Raw genomic sequence first — 18,362 nt, 5'->3', positions numbered from 1 at the left:
TATTGTATACAACAGCATGCTCACCACTCATCTCTAAAAGAGGAAGTGTCTGATGTTGTCCGTCAAAAGAAGAAGTATCCAAAGAAGCCTAAAACTGAGAGTGTAATAAATCCTCAGCAACCCACTACTGAGCCTTTGCCTGTGATCAGTAAAAGTGATATCAAACAGTATGACTTCCACAGTTCAGATGAAGATGAATTTCCACAGGTAATACGTGTCAACTAAGTTATATTGACAGAGAGAAAAGGAAAAAGTTGTGTAAAATAGAAATATTTGTCACTTTAAAAAAGTTTTTAAAAATACGTTGCCTTTTCACCATAGGTTTCTGTTGGAATGTCATGCCACAGTCACTGGGATCCAAAGGGCTGAGGCTTCTACAAAGGGCTTAGATGAGCCTGGTGCCCTTTTTGTGTTTGGGCAGCTGGCACCTCCTAGGCTCTCAAGAACGGTTCTTAAACATAGTCTCTGCGGGATATGGGAGGGGGGCTAATGGAGAAAAACAATTCTACAGACCCCCAAGTTCACAAAACTTGCTTCACCGTTCCTTAGATGCTGGCTGGTGGGAATTTATTTTATTTTATTAAGCGTCCAATAAATGAACTGCTAAAACTGAGCAAATGGAGTACTCGTCAGTTATAATAAGGTGGCATAATAGCGTGTTTTTAAATCAAACTGCTTTGGCCCCCTAGGTACCCTCACCGGTGTCTGAGCCAGAAGAAGAAAATGATCCTGATGGAGCAAGTGCATTCAGAAGGAGGGCAGGATGCCAGTATTATGCTGTAAGGATTCTTGCTACTGTTAAGACCTATCTAATTGATTAATGCAGAAGACAGACGTTTGGTCAAAAGGAACATACTTCAGCCTTCCTCCTCATTTTCCTCTCTCGTCCACCTTGGGTGTTTAAAAACAGACTTGATCTTCCTAAAATACTATCAGATTATGCCAGCCACAGTGTATCCACTCAAGGCTGTCAAATGTACAGGAAGGGCTATACCTTGAGGAAATTGGGGCACACACGGAACTGCTAGCTTCACTTTAACTATTTCAGTATGCTTGAAAGGGTACGCCTGCCAAAAGAGGTGTGGCTGATGGCTACTAGAGGGCCATTTCAGTGGTGACACTCCAGTTGTGGAATGCCTTTCCCAACGAGGCTCACTCAATGCCTTTGTTACAATCTTTGGTGCTTGGTGGAGGCCTTTTTATTTCCCCAGGCTTTACGGACTAAATCGTAATACTTTTTTGATTTTTTGGAATACTGTTATTATGTTGTTGGTTTTACTTTTTTATGCTTTTCCTGTTTTGATTTTTCAATTTTGGAATTTCATGTCCTATTTCAATTTTTCTGTGTGTGTGTGTGTGTGTGTGTGTGTGTGTGTGTGTGTGTGTGTGTGTTTTGAAGGGATTAAAAAAACCCTACTAATAGTGTCAGTAAGGCACTAGTTTAGGTATATGGGACTACATTCCATCGAAATATTTTACACAATAGCTTGAACCCTGCAAATCTAATCCTGTTGATTGTACACCTAATGTTTGTGTCCTCTTAGCAGTTGTCTCCACATTTACTTACATTGTATGATATTTGTTTATTCTATTCATATTTGTAAAAGTGTTTATATATCCTCCCCTCATCAGGGTAGTCTATAGCATTAAAAGCAATAGAGAGCAATAATTAAAATGAGAAATTTGTTTTATGAAAGTGTTCTGCTTTTTGCAGCCAAAATAATGTCAGGACCTTTACGTAAATAGTTCTATTCAAGTTTCATTTTCCCTTTCCCAAGAATGAAAGCAAAATTATTCTTGTCTTGTCTTCTGCAGGCTCATTTGGACCAAACTAATTATTCTCATGAGAATTCAGAACTGGCAGAATTGGATAAGCTAAGGTATAGGCATTGCCTTACAACACTTACTGTTCCAAGAAGATGTATAGGATTTGCAAGAAGACGAGTTGGCAGGGGTGGAAGGTAAGAGAATTGCTAATTTAAATTAACATACTATTTACTTCCCTTTTCATGGAAGCAAAACTCAAATGTATATTAATATTTTCTTTTCTTCTTCTTTTAAAACAGGGTGTTGATGGACCGGATATCCACAGAACATGATCCTGTCCTGAAACAGATTGACCCAGATATGCTAAACAGTTGCTCAAGCTCTTCCCAAAATGTAGACTTTTCTTCTAATTTTTCACGGACCAATGCTTCCAATAAACATTGTGAAAATAGACTTTCTCTTTCTGAAATACTAAGCAATATCAGATCGTGTCGACTGCAGTGTTTCCAACCACGGCTACTAAACATACAGGACAGTGATAGCGAAGAATGTACCTCAAGGAAACCAGGGCAGGCTGTGAATAATAAAAGAGTCTCTGCGCCATCTGTAGCTTTATTGAACACCAGCAAGAATGGCATATCAGGTAGGCAGAGATTTGCAATGTTGAACTTTAAATGCATATTTATCACCTTGCACCTGGGACTTGGCTGAGGATTCTAGAAGAGAAAATAGTATGTGTATTGGGGGTGGGGGGTGGGAAGAGAGAGATGTCATTGCAATAAAATGGAATCACAGTGTGTGTGCTTTACATACCTTTGTACAGATATTTTATTCCTTCATACAGTGGATGTGTAAAGAGCGATGCAGGGCAATGAATGATGTTCTGGACATCTTTTCCCTAAGATTACACTCCCCACCCACATAGATAATTTACTAATATTTGGTGTAACGGATTTAAACAGGGAACTCACATATGACTTGATTATACTGCTAGCACTAAGGCTGCACACTTAGTGGTGGGTCAGCTTTGGTGACATACATAAATAAGGTCAGGCTACACAACAAGAAATTGCAAGAAAGTCCACTATTTTTATTTTTGCATTGTGAAAACTGATTCAGCAGTTACAGCACAGGTAGCACCTTGAGCCTTAATGCAACACGAAAGCCACCCTGTAACACACATTGCATTGACCATGGACCAGACTTCGCATTGCTGGATTTTAAAGAAGCGTTTGACATAATTCTTTATTCTTCGTGTGGGACTTAGGAGATGCCCTTGCTTATTAGTATTGATAACAGTATGTGCACAATGCTGTACAATTTATGCACACCTCCTTTGAGCAACATTAGCTTTTTAATGGTGGTCGGGGCCATTATTCAATCACTCTGTGTGGCCATAATTACTGACCATAGCTGCCAAGTTCTCCCTTTTTTAAAGGGAAATTGCCTTATGCTAAATAGGCTTCCTCGTGAGAAAAGGGGAAACTTGGCAGCTATGTTACTGACTAGAAAGCTGTTAGTGTGCAGTGGCTTACCACATGGATTGTGTGATTTTACCATGGCATTGCAAATGTTCATACAGAAAATCAAAATAGAAAAGAAAGAAAGAAAGAAAAGTATTTTAAGTTGTATTGGGCAGTCTCTTCAGAAACTGATATAATGAACTTCCTGATGGCCTGCTTCTCATAGGTCTTAAGTAGCTTCAGTTAAAGTGGAGAAGGGGGAAAGTCCTAATTTTTCCCCCAGAAACTCATGGTGTACATATTGCCCTGTCTTACCCTAAGGCAGCAGCAATAGGTACTTTATCCCAGTAATTGGGTAATATCTGAGGTCCAGTACCGAGGGCCTTCTGGCGGTTCCCTCGTTGCGAGAAGCCAAGTTGCAGGGAACCAGGCAGAGGGCCTTCTCGGTGGTGGCGCCCGCCCTGTGGAACATCCTCCCATCAGATGTCAGAGAGAAAAACGGCTGCCAGATTTTTAGAAGACATCTGAAGGCAGCCCTGTTTAGGGAGGCTTTTAATGTTTAATAGATTATTTTATTTCATTTTTCTGTTGGAAGCTGCCCAAAGTGGCTGGGGAAACCCAGCCAGATGGGCGGGGGGGAAAATTATTATTATTATATTATTATCTTAAGGATCTTTATTTTTAACAGTTACTTTCTATCTCTTCTCAATACCTTCTGTAAGAGGTGTAAGCAAAAATTGTGTGCTTGCTTAACATGCCAGCAGCAACTGATCTCAGAACTGATTCCTGTATATATAACAGAGTGATGAAGACACACACTTTAGTGTCTTAACTTTTTGGGGTTTTTTTTTTGTAGAACTCCGATCCCATATTCCTGTTAACCTCTCTACTAATATTTGCTGAAAATGGAACCAGCTACAGCACTCTGCGTAGTACTGTCATTAACAGGTCAATTGTCAAATTCAAGTGATTGTGCACAGTAGACAAATAATATCTGTGCCCTTTGAGAGCAAAACAGTCATTGCCAAGGATTTCACTACAAAATGATTCGCACTTTCAAAAACAAGTTTTGCATCAGCAAGGGAAATTACTCTTGGCAAAGGAATATTGATTTCTATAATTATTAGTTGTCTAACTCTTTTCATAAATTAAATGCTTCAAAGAGAAGGTTGCAATAATCCCTGCAGGCCTTAATGTAGTCCAGAATTGCTACCCCCATATTATAGGCTGAGTACTGAGACTAAAAGAGTGGTAGCTTACTTAAGTATACCCAGTGGGCTCCTGCCAGTGGAATTTGAAAGCCCGCAGAAGTGGGATTGGCAAAGCTCATGATCACAACTGCGCTGTACCAGTTCTTTGTATATCGGATTTGAGTTTGAGTCAAAGCATCCTTTCAAAGGTTGAGAGCAAATGCATGGAAGCCGAATGTGGTTCAGCTGCATTACTCTTCAGTAGCACAGTGTTCCCTCAATGTTTCTTCTTTTGTTTTTCCATATTTCTATGGAATATTAATGTATTAGATGAGCCCCACCCTTTTCTATGGTCTCGTGTATTTATGTCTATTTTTCCCAGCGTAAGTTATTTGGAGACCCTTTGGGTGACAAGCAGCTAATAAGTTTAATAAATAAATAAAAATAACGGTTGAATAGAGAAGCAGAAATATTTTTGATATTTTATTCTGCCCTCCTTTTTTAAATGTGACTAGATGTGCGGTCTGGCACAAGAAAATGGCACAGCTTTTGAACAACTAGAATAGAAAGTTTTGTAAAATGGTACACATGAGGGGCATTCAGATAGCTAGCCAAAAATAGTCGCAAATCGTGCTCAAGTCCTACTTATATCCCAGTTGACCATAGTGCTTCTAATATTCATACAACCACACCGTGTAGATACAGTAGCCTTAAATGCACCTTCTGGAAGAGAAGCATCTAGTTTTTATATACAGAAAATACATTATATTTTCTGTATATAAAAGTATAGTCTTGAGGGCATATGGCTTTATTGTTTCACCCTTCATATTGTGTAGAAAGGGTACAGCAATATTGTGTATCTGGTTGTCAGCTGCCATCTAGAAATGATCTGCCCTGCAAAGCATTAATGAAATGTGGTATCTTTGTGAAATCAGTAGCAATGATGGTGTCACCCTCAAGTTCAGTAACCAGCAAAGATCACCCCAGAGGTTGGATTAGTCCAAATTTTGGGGCAAATTATGATGTGTAATATGATATATGTGTGATGTGTTCTGCAGTCCTGGTTTATCTTGTTGGGATCCATCCGTCTTGTGAGAAAATGGTAGAATGCCCCTTTGGGGGTGAAGTCTTAACTGTTGTGGCTGTAGAGACTGATACAGGAGAGACATGTTTTGTTGTAGGAGGGGTTGATGTTGCCAGCCTTCATGTCACGTTTGCAGATGTCTTTGTAACACAGAGTTGGTCTGCCAACAGGCCTTGTGCCTGAAACCAGCTCCACATAGAACACGTCCTTTGGGATCCTGACATCTTCCATATTCTTGACATATTCCTGTTACTTGTATTTTGGAAAGAATAGCAATCACAGTATAAGGAACTAGTGGAACTTGTATTGTAAAAATGTTTTACTTTAACTTTTCAGAAATAATCTAGATCTCGTACTCTTGAGTTTCTGAAGGACTACATCGTGCAGAGTTGTGTAACACAAAACCAATGTTATGTTCTCCACTAAATCTTTATAATTTCCCTATAAATTAATAAAAAGCAACAGTAATCTGTTGTTCTCCTTAATAGAATGTTTCCAACATGAATATGGCCAGAAGAATCTATTTCAGTGAAGCTGGGGTGAAAAGCTATGTTAAGCATTTTGGTTCTGGTGCTTAGGCACATGACACCTTTTATTCAGCTGTATGCAGAGGCACATGAAATGCTTAGGCACATTAAATCTTTTATTCAACCATAAGGCTAAGGTTCTGATGCTAAAAGCCAAACGCTTGACGCTTACACTGAAGAGCTGAAGTAGCATTCCATTCCCAAGTACAAGTCAAAACCATAATTGGGCTGAAATACTTGAAAAATTCCCTACAACTTCTGCTTTTTGCGCGTCCTTTGTTGGCATCAATTTAACCTAGGCCATAACCACTTGAGTATATAGGAGGCATTTAATATTTGAAAGCCTGTTTTCCCCTCTCCTATACTCTTTGGGATTGATGTTAGTCTTGGCCTGCTGCAGTAGAAAGGGGCTGCAAAGGCAAAAGCTGAGTTGCCCAACAAGTTTGTTAATAAGTTGTGAAATTTGGAAATTTTGTTTTTGCTTCATTGACCTTGCCTTTTCTTCATTCATTTGTGAGTTGTACTAGCTTCCAAGAAAACTATGGTGACTTCTAGCATAACTGTTGTCTAAAATAATACACAGGGTGGGATCCAGTGGGGTGTCTAATGCAAGACATCCATCAGCGGAATAGGGATGGAGGCAACTTTCAGCAATTAATCTGCAGCCTCCCAAATTGCTGCCTTTCCTATACCACCTATGGATGCTTTCCCCATTTGATTGCACCCATAGCACAAAATATGCTTTATAAATCTTGTTACTTTAAAACTCACACATGAACTTGAGCTTCAGCTTTGCCACTAATTGAACCATGAATTACTCACACTAGGTTGCAATGAATTTGAATGATGAGATGACCACAAGCCACCATAAAACATTGCAAGGCATGCTTTTCACGTTATCGTCATAAATTGAAACTAGGAAAACATCTGCATTCATCCTTTGTAACACTAGTATATTTTAGTCACTTTTAGAAATATTAAATGATGATAAACAGTACGGCTATTTTCATCTACAAAGAAGTAATACCTGTGTAGTAACTGCCTTTTAATGTATGAGATGGGATGCACAAAGTTTTCTGTTTTGTCATGGGAATCTGTCAACCTGAAACAGCCCATCCCATCATTTTGCTAGCATTGAGCAACTATTGCAGGCATCCCCAACCTGCGGCCCTCCAAATGTTTTGGCCTACAGCTCCCATGATCCCTAGCTAACAGGACCAGTGGTCAGGGATGATGGGAATTGTAGTCCAAAACATCTGGAGGGCCGGTGGTTGGGGATGCGTGAACTATAGTGACTCGTTTCATTAGTATGTCACTTCTAGCAAGATATTTCGAGTTTTCCAAACACAGAGACAAGTCATTCTCAACATTCCAAAGAAAAGGCAACATTTGCTCAGGAGACTCATTGATCCTTTGAATATTACAGAACCTGTTAATTGATGACCACTTGAGAAATTATTTGCAGTACCTGTGAAAGGAGTTCCTTTCTGGTGGCATTTTAAATATTAAGTAACTTACCTCAAATCACAACACATTCTCAAAGGTTTTTCATTAGACAAGGAATTCTTCCATAGCATCTATATTTAGATACTATAAATCAACTGTTCAATGTTGTGATCCAGCAGGTAGTCATCATACGAAACAGAAACCAGTTAACAGCACAAGGTTAAAAGCATTTACTGAAGCTTCTGCACATTGCTTAACTGATTGTATAAATCTGTTGCTTTTTGTCCTGTTTTCATATTCTTTAAAGTTTGCTATGAGAATTGTATTCTGCCAGATTCTTTGAGGAAATTTAAGCATAATCTCCTCCTTTTCTGCAGTAACAGGGGGTATTACAGAAGAACAATTTCAAACACATCAACAGCAGTTAGTTCAAATGCAAAGACAGCAACTTGCTCAGCTTCAGCAGAAACAGCAGTCTCAGCATTCCTCCCAACAGACGCATCCAAAAGCACAGGTAATATTCTGTTCTGGAAAATGTTTTTCTTCTGTTATAAACATGATTTTAACAGCAGTTATCCCTGCTCCCGGGGAGAGCAAGAGAATGAAACTACCCCTCCCCCCACAAAAAAAGGAATTGAGATGTTTCCCTTAAAACTGGTTCACACTGCACTTTTTGTCCATGTGGTCATCCCTGGACTGGCCTTCATCTAGGTCAGGGATAGCCAAAGTGGTGCCCTTCAGATGCTGTTGGAATCTGTCATGGGGCTGGGGCTGATGGGAACTGGAGTCCCACAACTTCCTGAGGGCACCCAATTGGTTATCCCTGCTCTAGGTATACATGCACACATACACACAGACAAATGTATTGTTTGAACTGGACAGTCACATTCATAGACTACAAAAACAAAAAAGTTCCGCCAATGTCATGATGGCTCTCTATATCAAAAGTATGGGTCAACTTTGCTGCTGTTCTGCATGTAGATCTAGGTAGCAGAAATACCTACTTTGTTAACTGTAAAGGAAACAGATTATTTAAAAATGTGATTCAGCAAACAAAATCATTTGAAATCAGTAAAAATTGGACTAAGAAATGCTTAGTTGATTGCATCCCTCTTATTTTTTGGTTCCTGTGAATGAGTTTTTAAGAACATTTTTTTATATAAATAATAAGTGGCTCACATTATACACTCTGAAATAAGTAAGCCCACCCATATTTTTGTTTGGAAGTTATTACACTATTGCTAAAAATTATTTGGAATTGTGAATTCTTAAAAATAATCTCATGCAGAACACTGCACATTATCATTGAAGCTTTACCCCCACAACCACCACACCACCAAATGTCTACTGTAGCTCTTGGCAAGCAGTAAGTATCTGATGTAGCAGGAACTGCTACTGTTTGAGGTGTGGAGGTGTTGACATCCAAAGGAACTCTTTATAGTTTCAGAACGGATCAACAGAATTTTGCTCTAATAGAGATATAGGATGAAAGGCAAAGATACTCATTTATGGTCTCTCAGCTCTGGGATATGATATTGAAGGGTAATAACACTGAGTTGGAATCATATTTTGACTTTCTCTGCCTGTTACGAGACGTACACTGAGCTAATGCACCAGCATCTCCTTATTAGTCCATAATTAACAATAATTGTTTTGTGCAAATTCCCTAGGGCTCAAGCACCTCTGACTGTATGTCAAAAACGCTTGACTCGGCCAGCGCCCATTTTGCTGCATCTGCAGTAGTGAGTGCACCTGCTCCCAGTCGCAGTGAGGTGACAAAGGAACAGAGCACCAGCCACAATATAAATGGTGTTGTTCAGCCCACAGGTATGGATTTCTTTTTTTGTTCTCCAGACAAGTAAGATTTGCAACAAACTGCTTGATGCTGATTTTTAGTGAAATCAAATTATTGTTTGGAAACAAACCTAGGAAATAAATGAGACTATGTTCAGTTGAGAGTAAATTTGTTTTATCAAATGGACATGGTCATACTTTTACTGTGTTTTGTTTCAGCCACACTTGAGAGAAGTGAGTGGCTGCCTCTGTGTGCCCACTAGTGCTTTGATCCTATTACTATCTGCAGTCAACTGTGCAAGCCCTTTCAAAGCAGCTTGGCAGATCTTATCCTCAGCTTAAACCTCCTTTACCATTTTAAATTTTTACAGGCTTTGGAGGGTTAATCAAAAGAGTTCTGGTGTTTAGTTCTAGATTAGTTTCACAATGACCTTGATTTTCTTGAACGTGTTATTGTTTATTCCTGGAAATCTTACTGTATATGTGTGTTTGTTTTGAACAGCAACGTCAAAAACTCTGTATTCCACCAACATGGCTCTGTCATCTAGCCCAGGGATCTCAACAGTACAGCTTGTAAGGACAGTTGGCCACACCACCACAAACCACTTAATCCCAGCATTGTGCACAAGCAGCCCTCAAACGCTTCCCATGAACAATTCTTGTCTCACCAACGCAGTGCACCTCAACAATGTCAGTGTTGTTTCTCCAGTCAATGTACATATCAATACAAGGACTTCAGCACCATCGCCAACTGCCTTAAAACTTGCCACAGTTGCTGCCAGTATGGACAGAGTGCCAAAGGTGACTCCTAGTAGCGCCATCAGCAGCATAGCAAGGTGAGTATATATAAACAGAGAAAGAGACAAACAGACAGACAGACAGACAATGATTCAAATCAGGATTTTAATGTGACCACCTCTGCTTTTTATTTTTAACATAAAATTGAATTGATCCCAGATCACATCCTACAAAAGTATAATTTTAATTATATTCTGAGCTAACTTGTTTTGATGGTCACAGGGAGGTGCTCCACCCCCAGTGACTGTAAAGTTTATTCAGTCACCACCTTCTGAAGTTTCAGGAAAAATCTGAAAATCCACACATTACCATTCATGCCTTTTATTTTCCCCTTCAGTAGTTTTCTGTACACTGAATTCTGTTTTCAGTTTCACATTGTGTGCTCTTGGAACTGAATGTACCCACAATCCTGATTTTCAGTTAAATAATCGCCTATAATAAGAAGAAAACTTTTTTAAAAAATGTTACTGTGGAAGAAACTTAAACTGCTTGGTGAAAATATTGAGGCCGTGATCCTATATCCATTTATCTCTGATAAATCCTATTACTGTGACTTCTGAGTAAACCTGGCTGGAATTGTACTGTGAGTTTTCATGTGATAAGATTAATATCAACTAAATAGAACTTGGATGAACCTTTAAATAACATCCAATAGGTAAGTTTTTTTATTTTAAAAATCTGGAAAATAAACAGTAAGATTTTCAGTTAATTTGATTTGTGTTTATGTTTATTATTTATCCATACAATAAATGTGAATAAACACTGAAGAAAATTAATTTGCCAAATATTGAGAAATTAACCATTTTCCTTTTATAAACACATTTTCAGAGAGAACCATGAACCAGAACGATTGGGGTTGAATGGAATAGCAGAGACGACAGTAGCAATGGAGGTGACATAACCTCAAAGCAGTGGCTCAACCTGTGCTAATGGTGTAGTCATTTATATTCCAGCTGAATGCAAAACAACACCCTGTGGATCACAGGGAATTAAAATGGACCTAAATGGACTATCATATCGTATATTAAGTCGATATATAATGTACATTTTGTAAAATTGGGAAAATCACTACCTTGTAAAATAGTTTATTTGTATCATCAATATTATTTCTGTTACTTGAATAGTAGATATTCATCATCATGCTTTTGCACTTGAATTTGCAACTGAATGGATTTAAAAATAATTCTTTAATGGGATCATGAGCATGAAATGGGATCCTGCATCACTTGTTTTAACTATTTATTTTGCCATGTTTACATTTTGTATCTTGTAAAAATAAATCCAACTTTGTGTCTAAAAAAAAGTTAAAAGATTCATAGCTAGGAAAAATTCTTGTAATTTTTTTCTAAAGAAAATGTAAAGTTTTCACTTGGTTCATTTTGTTTCACAATTTTAGATGGACTTTTTGGTAAATACTTTAGTGGCATTTCACTGTCAAATATGAAGTTCAAGGCAAAATAGTATTTTCTATTACTGTGCAGGGGAAAGGGATGGATCGATACATGCAAATTTAATGTAGTAACCCACTTTTCCATATATTTTGAATGTATATTTCTATTTATAATACCAGTTTATAAAAAATAATTACACAGAAAACCTGACTAGTAAAAAATTATGCATCTAGCACATATTAAACTGTGCAGATATGAAGAAAATTTTCAACTGATTATATTTTATCTGAAGTCTGCATAATTTAACCGGCTTTTAACTGTAACACACCACATAAATGATATTTTACCAGGTATGTATTGCATTATATATCATTGCAATAATTATTGGATGTCTAGATATCGAGCCATCCCAGGTGACGGGGGAGGGGGGAGGGTTGTGGCAGATTGTCTTTCAATTTTGGAGAGTTTTCCTGTGGCTACAAGGCAAGTAACGGGTTGGAAAAAGTCTGACTGTAAGCGTTGGACACCTTCGTAGTGTAGTGTTTTAGTGACTTTTTTTATACAGTTCTTGTAAATTAGATACGTGTAGTGGTGTTTCAGAATGTTTGTTTATGCACTAGTTCAGACAACTTTCCCTGTTACTTGTTCTTGATAAGTGAAAACTGCAGGGAAATAAAAATACATATCAAAACATGGGCACCTTGCATACGTATTTATTTCACAATGCGGAAAACAGTTTGCATATCATATTCCGAGGTTGAGCATGTACACTTGCACCTCCATCCAGCAACACATAGAAGCTTCTCGAGGCGCATGACTGGCTGGATCATGGAGTGCATGTGCAGAAGGTTGCTGCATGGAGCTGGATCTCTCAACCAGCACTCGAGGCTGCACGTGTGAATCCCAACATTGGACTGGTGCCGTGTAGACATCATTGAACAAATAGTGCTGTAAAAGTCAACACGGTAGACTATGTGGTGAACACTGGGCATGTGCAGAACTGTGTGGGCAACACACGGTAGCATGTGCCAATCTCTTCATTGGGGCTTGAATCTGTTTAAAGGGGCAAGTTTTCCTTCATTTGTATTGATGTACATTAGTGCATATTGCACAAGTAACCCCTACCTCATAGCTGTAACTTATGCTGCACCTGCTTTTGCAGAATCATCTAAATAGAAATTTACTACTCGGATTATGTATGTGGCAAAGAAAACTACAAAATGCTTCTCCAATTTTAATTGTTTCGGAATTTATATTTTTGAAGTGAGACTGAACATATTTAAAGTAACAAGTGACATCTGAATTAGGCTGCCTTTAGGTTTTATTACGGTATATTATATTACACGGTTTTATGTTGTGCCTCTCTTTTTTTTTAAAAAAAAAGTATAAATCATGTGTGTATACCATGTTATTAATATACTTCCATCAGTTATTATATAAAGAATCGTTATCTGTTCTAAAGTAAAATGCATCGAGCCTCTTTGCTTCTTTGCTGCCAGAGTTTTCAGATTATCTGAGAGTACGGTAGGAGAGAGCCAGAGGACATTCCCCCTCTTGGCAACTAATGAACTCCTGGAGTTTTTAAAACATTGCAGAGAAGGAAAGGAAAGGATTAGAATGGCTTTTTCTCAAAAGAATTTTCAGCATATATGTTACCCTTCCTCATACTTTGTGAAGATTTGGTTGTGTAAAAAGGTAAGAAGTTAATGAATAGGTGACCCATGCTTGACAACTCCATACATACTATTGAGCCAGTCTAAATATTGGATATTGGGTATAGGATATTGTTTGGAAAATATAAGATGTCAGTTAAATTGTCCCGAAGCGCCTACAGAAGTACTGAATGTGGCTCCTTATATCTTCCAAATAAAACTGAACTTGTAATCGCAGTTCAAGCCATGAAAAACTGGTATATTGAGGTCTGCTTTTCCTTCGTTTTATCAGTCTGAAGAATCACTGCTAAAGAAAGAACCAATAATTCAAATATATCTGAAATTTTGGTGAATACTTACTCTTTGTGGGCAAAGGGAGAAATGATGGCACTTAAGTCCAGCTTCAAGGTGCTTTTCTGGTAACCATCCTATTTAGTAGCAGGATTTGCATCACTTTGAAACCATATGTTCTATTTTGCAACTTCAGGGGAGGATGCCAACTGTTATGTAGACAGTGTGGCAGCACCTGTACACAGGTACCTGCAGATTAGGGGAACATTGAGGTTTGCAGAAACAGATAAAACAGGCAAAAACTTAAGGGCAAGGGAGAACTCATCAAGTTAATGGCATGGAGTGCTGAGCAACTGAATGAAAAAAAAATGGCAACCAGGTAGAAGGGAAATTGAATGAAGTAGTTGAAAAGGAAGGATGGAGAAAAACATACATGGTGATAAAAGGGTACAAAGAAAACTTGCCTGGGTCGTTCATTTCCTAGTTCTCACTGACTAAGCTATTTTTAAATGCCCCCAGGGATGCACGAGCATAAATTAATGGAGAAATCCAATATTTTAATTAGACTGGGCACCAATATATTTGAACCACACACCCACACCCCAAAAAAAAAAACACCCAAAGGTGGTATGAAGGAAGTCCCCCCCCCCCTAAATTTTAATGTATTAAACTTTTCTTTAAAATAAATCTATATATATCCTACTAATGCCAATTCCAAAGCAGATGGATTTTGGAGTTGGGAAGGGTTCCCATTTATATGTTGGTCAGACTTGTATGTATTGTTTGCAACAATTGGGCAGTGTCGTGCAGAAGTATTACGGTAGATTGCATGGGCTTAAGTTGAGGTTGGAGTTAACTGGGTGAGTTCAGTAATCTGCAGTCTGTGCTGCAGATTGGATGGTACGCAACAACCCTGCAGTATAATTCAATCAATTCCTGTTACTGGTTGGAGGTCTGTGCTGAGAGAGAGTAGCGCAGCCCTGCAATATAGTCAGCTGTTAATACATCAGACAAAGAGTAAGGGTGGTTTGGATTCCCTGTGGAACAACCCCTATGGCTTTCATGTTGCAGCAAAGGAGATTCAAATTTGGCCCCTCAGTTCTCCCCAGCCAAGCCAAGCACTGAACAGTATGCAGAAGTTTCATGCTCTATTTACTTCCATGCAGGCAGGTTGTGCTTTTTAGAAAATTAAGACAGATTATACCAAATTATAGCAGAGAGACTCCTGTTAATATGCTTTTATTTTCTTCAACCACTTCTTCCACAGAGTCAGGTAACATGTGCACACCAAGGGTGGTACTCTGCAACATTTGAGGTGGGGCTCTGCTCATACATTTATTAGTACCAAAAAGACTGTTGCCACTGCAAGAGAAGAAATATCCCAAGCTGCTCAGAGTTTGAATAGGGAAATCCGCCAGTTAGAATTAGTACCTAAGATGTAGAACCAACAACTGAGTGACTTGGGTTCATGTACTAATACTAGTCTAGTGGATTACAAAATGTTGGTATGTGTTCCAAACCTCTAACTTTGTCCCACCATGCTACGTAGTGCTAAAGGGCTTTTAATTTGCAAATTTATATTCAGGAAGGACCCTGAATATGTACCGTAATAGCCACCTTTTGAGCAGCCTTTGTTTTACTTCCAAACTTTTAGGCACTCGATGACCCAAATTCACCATTAGGTGGAATGTTGCCGTTGCAGCATTGAATGCATTTTATGCAGCAGGTAAAAAGGCAAACAGTGAGCTCAAGTGGGAAGAATAAAAGCTAGAGGGGAGTGAAGTCAGGAATGCAATTCAATATTCTGGGGATTAATTAGCAAATGAACCAGAAAATAATGAGGTTATTTAAAGTAATCCCTCAGGATGCCATGTTTTGTTCTTTAATGTTTATAAATTATTAAGGAACACATGGTCCAGGTCAAAATGTAATGGATTGACTGTTTCCCTTTGAGCAGTAACAAAACATTGACTACTACTATGTTAAGAACTGTGGCAATGTGCCTGCCTCAGTGTATATGTACTTATTAAATGAATCAATCTACAAATCATATTTCATATTGATAGCCATCCTTTAGTGGCAATCAAACTACTGTACAGTATACTAATAACAACAATACATTCTGTAATTTAATGTTATAAACAATTCATTCTGATAAAAACAGCTCTGTGATGTGTGAAGTAACAACCACTTGTCATATGACAAACTTGTCTACATAGAAAACGTTTTATGCAAGACATGACAGTTTCATGTTGACACTGTTGCACTGCATTATCACCATGTGATGGTTTTGCAACACAATCTGGCAAGAAGCCACAGCTAACTTCTCCCCAGGGATTTGATACATAGTTTTTAGAAAACATTACAATAGTTGCTTGGATCGTCTGTGCACAGGTTGTTCGTTGTTTTCTCCATAAACTGCCTGCATTAATAATATGTAACTGATATCGGACAAAGATGCTAAACAAATGAAGAAATATTCCTAGTTTGAGCCAGAATGAAACCCTAGGACCTAGTTTCAAGTGTCTCAGATTTCTCTAGAAAACAATGTATGAATTTAGATAGTAAATGAATAGAGACAGCTAAGTTCTATTTGAGTATATTTTTCCAGGTATCAATAGTCCTTTAGAAGTAAGTTGGAATACTGTATAGCTTTTGAAATCTGTCTATCCCATTCTGGGGATCCTAAAACATCTACTCTGATGAATACTGGGAATTATTATGAAGTACAATGTTTATTAGTGAAAAGGTATGAAGTCTCTCTTGTCTTCATTCATGAAAACAAGGCTGCAGAAATGTACTGTATAAGGAGGTGACCTAAGAATAAAGGATCAGATATATAAATACGAATCCTCCATAGACAATGGAAATAACCATCTGAACAGCTCTCTCATATTCATATATATATATATATATATATATATATATATATATATATATATATAGAAGAAAGCAATGTAAGACATTTATAGTTTGAACTTATGCAGATATACTCAGAAATAAACCTTGCTAAGTTCAATGTTAGCATATATTCCTTTGGTACTTTTTCAAGAAGCTTAATATACCTTATATTATTAAGCTAGCATCCTGAGCACAAAGCAAGAAAGAGAAATTATTTTCTCATGCTAGGTTCCTGCTTTGTGCTCAGGATGCCAGCTTAATATAAGGGCTTACAAAACACCCCAATTCTAAACACATTTTTGGGTCTCATTGATCATAATAGAACAAATATTTATTGGAAGGTATTTGGATTAACAGCTAATTAGATCACTCTTGGTGTGCACTGTGCAATCCGAAAGGATTGGGTGCATGGGTTGTTGCACAGGAGCATGGCAATTTATGTACTGTAACTGCATTGATTCAATAATACAGTGTGTACAATAGGAGTTTGGTACATGCTTGTCTGAGCTTATTGGTGGGAAGGCTGAATAGCAATGAAATAAACTTGAGTACAGTGGGAACACAGCAGAGGAGAGGCAACACTAAGTAGCAGCCTTGTCTACACTAACAGAACCAGGTAATATACTTCACATATGTATTGCCTATCAATTACTACTAAAGCTCATATAGGCCTCACAAAGGAGGGGCAGATCTATAATAGGTGTGCACTGATCATTAAACACTAACATGAATGGGAAATACCAACATAAGGCGAAGGACGGTGAGCAAAAACTAATTTTTTAAAAGTACATGTGCAACGAAGCCTGGAACCACCATAAAATTATGATTCGTTTGAGCTGGTGCAAGCAACATTATATTGGAAACATGTTCCATTAACTTTTTTCTAAGTAGCAGTGAAGTAGTGCTTTGCTGACAAAGCAAGAATCCATGGAGCTGCGAGTAAAGCAAAAGGGAAGCAACCCTATTGGAAAGACATGTGAAGAGGCAAGTCAAATATTTAATTATTAATATAGGTACATACTTTAAATTTTGTAATATTCAGATGGTTCCTGAGAAGTCATGGATAGTTGGGTACCCATCTGATTGAAGGATTACCAGAGTAATGTACCCAACACCACCCAATGAGCCAGTGACAGAGCGCAGGATTTTAAAGTTAGGTAAATTAAAAGTAAATTAAAAAGAGAAGAGGCAACATCAGGAAGATCTCAGAAAGGGGTTATAATCATCATCAGTGCTTTTTTTCTGGGGGTACGTGGGGATATGCATACCCTGAAACTTTTTGTGAATCTAAGTTTGGCCTCATTGAGGGGCAGTACAGTACAGTACCGGTATTTCAATATGAGTAGGAAAATGAGAATACCCCTAAACATTTTTTAAGGAAAAAAAAGCAGCAGCACCACCACCACCACCACCAACAACAACATTATTCTTGGCAGATAACATTACTTTCACAAGTTGTTTCAAGCAAGGCACTCTAAAACTAGTATGCTTAAGATACTATATGCAGATATTGAGACTGTGGGATGGGATTGTCTACGAGATTTGAGGAAGAACTGCAACCTTCTCTTTTAGGCAGGACTCAGGAGGCGTCTGATTTTTAGTCTGACGGATGATTTCAGGCTTTATACATGCTAACATTGTGCCATTCAGCTTTGTTAATTTGAAATATATTTTCTATTTGTATTTTTTAGAAGTCCTTCAGGTGCCAAAATATAGCAAAAAGTTAGGAGCAAAGGAGGAGGAGGAGGAGGAGGAGGAGGAGGAGGAGGAGGAGGAAGAAGAAGAAGAAGAAGAAGAAGAAGAAGAAGAAGAAGAAGAAGAAGAAGAAGAAGAAGAAGAAGAAGAAGAAGAAGAAGAAGAAGAAGAAGAAGAAGAAGAAGAAGAAGAAGAAGAAGAAGAAGAAGAAGAAGAAGAAGAAGAAGAAGAAGAAGACCTCTCCTCACATTCCTTCTCGCCTCGTCTCTCCGGTTCCCAGCTCTCCCCACCTGTCCTTACAAGAACTACAACTCCCAGGATGCGCCAGGAACTTCTCTCCCTCCAGTCCAGCCCATGAGCTTT

General features: G+C 38.2%; 1 protein-coding gene across 2 annotated transcripts in view; it reads left to right on the top strand.

Moving 5' to 3' along the window:
• Positions 1-12,153, top strand: part of EPC2 (enhancer of polycomb 2) — a 51,072-nt gene extending 38,919 nt beyond the window's left edge. The window contains exons 7-14 of one of the 2 annotated variants that reach the window (XM_035131277.3): positions 16-207; positions 690-779; positions 1,816-1,961; positions 2,067-2,410; positions 7,855-7,991; positions 9,148-9,304; positions 9,774-10,107; positions 10,898-12,153. In XM_035131277.3, coding sequence (XP_034987168.1) covers positions 16-207; positions 690-779; positions 1,816-1,961; positions 2,067-2,410; positions 7,855-7,991; positions 9,148-9,304; positions 9,774-10,107; positions 10,898-10,970 — 1,473 coding nt within the window. In that variant the 3' untranslated portion in view covers positions 10,971-12,153. The remainder of the gene's footprint in view (positions 1-15; positions 208-689; positions 780-1,815; positions 1,962-2,066; positions 2,411-7,854; positions 7,992-9,147; positions 9,305-9,773; positions 10,108-10,897) is intronic. The other variant, XM_088661643.1, reaches the window with a different exon arrangement.
• Positions 12,154-18,362: the final 6,209 nt, after the last annotated feature.

The sequence above is a fragment of the Zootoca vivipara genome, chromosome 1 (assembly GCF_965207765.1).
Source record: "Zootoca vivipara chromosome 1, rZooViv2.hap1.1, whole genome shotgun sequence".
Lineage (NCBI taxonomy): Eukaryota > Metazoa > Chordata > Lepidosauria > Squamata > Lacertidae > Zootoca > Zootoca vivipara.
Note: the sequence above shows the minus strand (reverse complement) of the source record. Positions and strands in the feature narration are given on the sequence as shown.